General features: G+C 32.8%; 1 protein-coding gene across 1 annotated transcript; it reads right to left on the bottom strand.

Moving 5' to 3' along the window:
• Positions 1–3,675: 3,675 nt before the first annotated feature.
• Positions 3,676–7,115, bottom strand: HELRODRAFT_187849 (hypothetical protein; the record flags this gene model as incomplete). Its single annotated transcript, XM_009010836.1, has 8 exons — positions 3,676–4,168; positions 4,335–4,459; positions 4,659–4,758; positions 5,490–5,783; positions 6,099–6,172; positions 6,247–6,456; positions 6,749–6,840; positions 6,987–7,115. 8 exons carry the CDS (start codon positions 7,113–7,115, stop codon positions 3,879–3,881), a joined length of 1,314 nt encoding a protein of 437 aa, XP_009009084.1. The 3' UTR covers positions 3,676–3,878.
• Between the last annotated feature and the right edge of the window lie 406 nt (positions 7,116–7,521).

Below are 7,521 nucleotides of genomic sequence, written 5' to 3' on the forward strand. Positions count from 1 at the left end.
CTAATTTTTAACATAAATTAATAAAGCCGACAACATTTCAAAGAATCTTTTAAATTTCTAGTGTTTAATTTCTTTTATTTTTCAAGCTATTGGTATTAAAGTATTTTCACAAATCGCTTTCACATGTTTACTGATTTTTTTTTATTTATTTTTATTTCTAAATTTTTTGACTTAACTAACGTAGGCATTTTGATGCATGAAAATTGACAGTAGCTAATTTATGATCTGGTGCGGTAAATTAATATTCAAGATTATCGAAATATTAAATTCCGTCATTAGTTTTCGTTTTGAGTTCAACTGATTTATTTAAATTGTTCGATCATTAATTTTTCATTTCAAAATAAAAGTTTACTAAATGTTTCGTTTCATAAATCATAACACACGGCTTTATATCGGTGTTTCTCGTATTATTTTATCATGAAATTACTTAATTTACGAATATTTAAGAGGTTTAGGTCACTTATTTTTTCCATTATCTTGAACAAGATGTGGGCATCTACACGTATAAAATGTCATTCACCAAATTTAAATTTTAATATATAATTTTTGTTTTATTAATTTTTAATCTTTCCTAATTCAATACAGTGAAATATCGTCAAACTTCTTCGAAAGTAAACTCGCATGACGTCATTTGTTTCTCATCTTTACTCTTAAAATAATGAATTTTGTGCTCCTGACGCCTATGAATTTTTTTTTAATTTTTAATTCGTTTTTATGCCTTCAATCGGGTTGTTTTCCCAAAAATTATTACTACTTTTATTTTTTCACGCACAACACTCATTTTTTTAATATTTAGTCTTTATTATTGAAGCTCTGATATACACAGAACCACTTACAATGTTACAGACATATTATCTATACATATATCTTTTTTATTATGTACTTCATATTTTCATCCATTGATTTGAAGCAGCCATCTTCGCCACAAAGGCTGTTGATCCTTTTCACACGACGTACACATGTATTTATGTGCACAAGCAAGCATCCTGTAGAGTATATGATAGCCATTGAGATGTTTGACTCAGCCTGCATTTGAACCACTGAGCCATCTCGCCGGCCAACATGCGACAACTTACGTCGTCTACCCATTTACCAACCTCGAAAGTATGGACGGCTGGGTTGGCCGGGGGGTCGGCTACCCGGATGAACCTGTAGAAACTACAGGATTCGAACCCGGGTCATAGGAGTGGTAGACGGACACGCTAACCACTCGGCCACGAAATCCCTATTTTCTAACAACACAGCCTAATTGGTTTTTATATCAAAGTTTAAAATTTATTTGGAAATATTTAAAAATGTTGGACTTGAGAAAAATAGCTCCAATTGAATCTCCTTGTTGGTGGGTAACATTAAATTGAGGCTGCCAAGTCTGCAGTTTGATTATTCACACAAAGCAAATCAGGCTTGTAAAATAGGATTTGATTTCGTCCTAGAAAATATTGTTATAATAGGCGGCTGATCTTTATAACCAATAAGCCTGCTTCTATATCTGTTTACATTTACAACTTGCACTACTCTATGTAACGAATGTTTAAAATAATTTTAATTTGAATAATATAGATTATAAATTTGTATACACACACATACACATTATTTGGTCCATTCGCCATATTCGACCTTTTCTCACAGTTGAAATTGCCTCCACGCTAGCACGCTGCCTTGTATTACCTCGCCTTGACTATTTCAACTCTCTGTTATATGGCACTCGGCGTATCTAATTTCCTCTCTTCAGATCATTCAAAACAGATAAGCCAAACTTGTTTTAGAATTACCTCGTATAACTTCTAGTTCAACATCTCTGGCTCACCTGCACTGGCTGCCGATTTATCAACGCATTAAGTATAAAATTGCTGTCATCACATATAAAATACTCAACACATCTCAACCATCATATCTTCACAAACTCATTCGCCTTCATTCATCTGTTAATCATCGCCATCACCTTCGTCCGTCGTCGTCATTGCAACTGCATCAACCAGTCAATACATCAGCTCTCGTCAATAAAGGCTTCTCACATTGCTCACCATCAATATGGAACAGTTTGCCACTCATCATCCGTCAACAACCCTCAATAGAAACGTTTAAAAAGCGATTGAAGCAGCATCTGTTTGAACAGGCCTTTATCCGGGCGCCTCTGACGATATGCATGGGGCGCTCATAAATGACATTATTATTTATTATTATTATTTATCTCATCTTCATGAATCATGTTAATTTGTCTTTATGTATATCACCTCGATTGCACTTTATTAGTTAAACTTTTTTAGTATTTTTTCTCAAATAAATTATTGCCATTAGTTGTAACCTACAGTTTCGGCTTTACCTTTGATTCTAGCAGACCTATTTTTTCTCAGATTAATAATATTGCTAAAAGTTTTTACTTCCATCTACGTAGAATAAAAATATTTTGCTTCTTGATGAAACTACTCTTCTACTTGTTTTTTTATTAGTTTCGTCTAGTATTGAGCATTGTAACTCGCTTTGCTATAGTCCTCCCGATTTTACATTCTATCCTTTAAGCAAAATTCCACATCTTATTCTCTTACACTGGCTACCTAGAAAATATTGAATTATTTTTGAAACGAACACATTAATGTACAAGTCTTAATTTAAATTATGTCTTAAGTACTTATCAAGTATTTTATTTAATTAAATCTAATTAAGTTCACGATCGTCTTTTTATTTTCACTTTTTCTTAACTCGTGTTAAACACTCTTATGCTAAATCTGCGTTTGCTTTTTCTGGCCATTTTCTCTGAAAGTCTCTACCTCCTTCTCTAACTACTTTCCTACCGCTTGCAAAGTTCAGAGCGGATCTCAAGACCCATCTGTTTGTAAAATTCGCTTTACAAGTTGTTGATCGATTGATTGAATACTTGTATACAGTGGCGTATTTAGACAATTTTGACGGGAAGGGGCAAGATTTTGAAAAATATTTGATGTCGGGGAAGGATTTTTCCGAATAGAACTTTTTCAAATTTGTTTCGAAAATTTTTCTGTTCTCACGGGGACGTCCAACTTTTCTGCTAATTGACTGACTTAAAATGTTTATAATGTCAAATTTCGCTTCATAAACACTACCTTTACTAACTCTTTACTAACTCTTTACTAACACAAATAACGCTCACAACGGTTGAAGCCAGTGCCTCTCCTGGATCCGCCACTGATTGTATATCGCCCGTTATAATATTTTATATAATATCTGAATGTGTATTGGTGCGTCAGTGTTAAGGCTCTCTTGTTTCCTTAAAAGACGAGGGCGAATAAAGTACCACCTTATTCCAAAACATCTGCATGACTTCGATTGCGTGCCGATGGTATGTGCTTGCTCAGATAAAATTAGCAGTGGTGGTTCATTGGCCGAGTACGCACGAGTAAGAATGAATATTAGACAAAAAATTAGTCATCAACAGCCTGTGAAGAAAGATGTTGTTTCATTACAGGACTTTGTTTTTCTGAAGTTAAGATTTTTTTCGAGTACTATCAAGATTTTATGAAAAAACATTTTTAAATCTCTCTCAAAAAAAGTACAGTATGTGCGTGTATGTATGTGTGTATTTTATGCACGCACGTTTGTATGTATGTATGTTTGCGCCTCCCTACAAAGCTCTAAAATGTTGATGAACAGTGATGTATTAACAGCTAAAAAACTCGAGACGACATACCTATCGGAAAAAAGTGTAAGACGTACTTTATTATAATGAACAAAATAATGGAAAAAATTGAGTAAAATTAACACAGTGAAGGTCATCTTATGCAGAAGACGTCAAAAATCCAAGCATTCAAACAAAATTACTTACATTATGTAAAAAATGCCAAGTTAAAATCACGTTATATATAATATTGTGACGGAATATTAATACAAACAGGGCATAATATTCATTCGCTATTTTCACTATAAACGTCTGGAGCGACATTTTTATTAGGGTTATTACAATTTTCGGCATTGTTCTCATTAGAGGTATGAGGTGTAATAATAGCAGAGTTGTCGTAATTATTTAGATCGTTGGCATATCTATAATTCGTATCTATCTGTGATTCCGCTTTTGAACGTTGATGAGGAAAAGACGAGTGAGTTGGAAGACAGGACGATGAACAGGCACTTTTTAAAGTTTGGCAAGGAACATTCGTGAAGGAAGGTCTGACTGAAGTGCCGGCACTGGCGGTCACTGGCAGAAAAATAAATGATAAATATATCATGTGATTAGAAATCCTTTTGTTGATAGAATAAAATAAACAGAATGCTATAGCACATTAATAAAAAATATGAATCATGTTATAACACAAAGTAACAATAAAAAATAGTTTTACAAAGTCATAAATATTTAGACCAACTATCAAGTAGCAAAGCATCGGATAAATCAACGTGCAACGAGTTTTGTTTGGCAGGTAGATTTCTGTTTAATAACGTGGCTTTGTCAATTTTGTAACTGTCCACATCTCTGGCTCCTTTACCTGTGCTGTTGTTGATACGTTTGTCTCTTGCTTTTGATGAAGGTTTAAAACGAATAAACACAAAATGCATTGTAATATAAACTCTAGCAAATAAAATGGGTACGACTCAAGATGATTGTATAATCTGCTAGATGCTGTTCATTTTATATAGAAATAACTCAAAAATTTTTATTAAATGAGAATACGACAAACATACAAACAAACCATTTCTTTACGCTGAGAAGTTTATATAGAGAATTATTTGAATCGTTTAATGCGTCCATTGGATACTGTACAAGTTTCATGAGTGCTGAAGAACTGCCTGCTGTTTATGAAAACCAATTAGGCAATCATTCGTAACACAACATGTAACTTTCTACCTAATTTACAATCATACTATCGATGTATATAAAAAAGCACTAATCAAATCATTAAATTATCAGTTTATATTATTGACATATCATATCATATCATATCGTATCGTATCATATCGTATCATATCGTATCATATCATATCGTATCGTATCATATCATATCATATAACATCATATAAACGGGAAATTCTAATTGTAATTGTATACCATTTCTATTTAATTACATCTTAAACAATGCTAATTTTTGAGAGCGATCCTTTTGTTAAATAAAGAAACGCGGATCATCGTCTGCCCACTAGACATCAATTCTCTTCAATCAATCACATGCTTTAATATCAAGAGCGGTAGCGACGCTAGTTTTATTGAGCAGTAGTGGCGTTGATAGGCTTGCTACTTTTCAAGCTAACCTTTTACTACGAAACTGGGAGTTATATTTACCATTAGATTTGAATAGAAAAAATTACAATTTTTACAAAAAAAATCTTCGATTAAGAAGCGTTAAACATTTGTATCACTCGAATTATTAAAGTTATCAAAGTATAACGCTTGAAATCTTATTCCGGTTCGCAATACAATAATTCAAGGATAGAGGTAACAAAACAAACAAACAAGCAAACAAACAAACAAACAAACAAACAAACAAACAAATGAACATATTCGACACCTAACAAAAATTACTCACTTTTTGAGCTTTTGCAAGTAAAATCGTAATCTTGATTTTGTTTGTGTTTGTTTGAAAGCCAAGTGTTAGTTTTTTTGTATGAGCCACTAGTTTGAGAATTAGAAGCTTCACTCGGTTTGTGACTGCTTGCGAGGCAGTTGATGTTTTCTATTTGTTGTTGCAAACGATCAAGAACCTCTTCCGTTTCCACATTAGCATTCAAGCGTAGTTGTGATTGTTTCTGTGTGACGTCATGACTTTGGTTTTTGACGAGTTTAACATCATTTTCATCATATGACGAACAAGCTTTTTCACCTAACAGAGAAAGAAAACAACAAAAAACTCAGTTGGTCAGTCTCGGCAATTATCATCGGTAAAAAATTGAGTGACTTGAGTTTTAGCTTTCAAACAGAAATAGTATCAAACAAAGAAAGAGAAATTTGAAATGAAAACCTAATATCAAACTCGAAATGATTAAACCTTGATCTCAGTGGCAACAAGAGTATCTAAACAACGTATGTTTAAATGAAATAGGAACAAAGTAAACAATAAACAGTATATGTGTAAATGAAACGGAAACAAAGATATCTAAATAATGTATGTGTAAGTGAAGAAGAAACAACTGCCAACTGGAAACAGGCATTTCCCTGGCTCTTGCGTTGTTGTTGACATTTTTGTCATTATCTGCTTCAGTTCCCAGTTCACTTAAAAGGAAATAGGTCGTGTAGACATAAAATTAACTTATAAAATAAATGTCTTTATAAGAATTACTACCTACCAGGTTGTGTTCTCAGCTTTTAACAAATTTTTGAAGCCATCTCCACGACCACCGTCGCTTCCTTCGTCATCTGAAGCTCTCAGGAAAGATGAAACAATGTTATGGCCGTCGGCGTTTGTGTCGTCATGACTTGAAAGTTCTTGCATGAAAAAATCAGCTAGTTCATCTTCAGGCGCTCCCGTTAAACTCTCCACATCATTAACTCCGAACCTTCGGGTTGGAAAAAATTAACTAGAGACCAATTTTAATAAAAACATATCATTTTAATGTATCTCTTCATCGCCATTCCTTTCTATTGAAGTCTCTTGATGCACTTTACAAAATCTTGCCAATCAGAGGTCAAATATTTTAATTTACATGATTGGGACCTTGCTGATAATACTATATTTTACCAAATATATAAAAGACCTACTACACATGAAAAGAACATAAATTTGAATAAAAAATAGTTGGCTATAAATGATCCCAACAATAACAGTAAAATATAGAAATAGGTACAAACATTGTTTCTTCATCAATGTCATTTTCATCATTGCTGCTTTCTAATCTGTCCGCCAGTCCTAACTCATAACACGATACAATCGATTCGGACATCTGTTGCGTTAGGTAACCGGCGTCATTATTAAAAAAAAGCCAAAAATAAATTTAATACAAAATAAAACTATTTTAGTACAGCAGCAAAACCGAAAAAATTCTGACAAAATTGCTTAAAGACCATTCAATTAACAAAATTCACTTACATCACTCTCTGAACTACTGTACCTACGGTGCTTTTTAACATCAAGACTAATCATCAAAGTCGCTTCATTACTAGCTTCACCGTCCTTGCTATTTGAAGTCAATTTACCGAAATTCTTTTTATCTGCCATGTCACCTGCAGTGCAATCGAAAGTGAAAACGTTTCCGCGTGTAGGTGGAATTTAAAATAACTGTTTAACATTTTCTTTAGACCAAAGATCGTAATATTAATACAATTAATTTCAATAGTCTTGCATGAATAATTGTATTGTAAATCCATCTACATGGATTTTGAGAAAATAAACTAGAGTAGCCATGTAATTCTTCAAAAGACGGAATATAAAAAAATTAACATTCTAATCAAAAGAATTGAAAATACGACAGAAAAAAAATGAAGAGTGACGCATTGACAAAAATCCTAATAAGTATTTTCTATGTTTAAGAGCTAGATCGTAAAAATTGACGAATTATTGACAGAGGTTAGACTGTAGCAAATCAACTCCTTAAATAATACTTATTATGCAATAATAATAATAT

Source organism: Helobdella robusta, assembly GCF_000326865.2.
Source record: "Helobdella robusta unplaced genomic scaffold HELROscaffold_1, whole genome shotgun sequence".
Lineage (NCBI taxonomy): Eukaryota > Metazoa > Annelida > Clitellata > Rhynchobdellida > Glossiphoniidae > Helobdella > Helobdella robusta.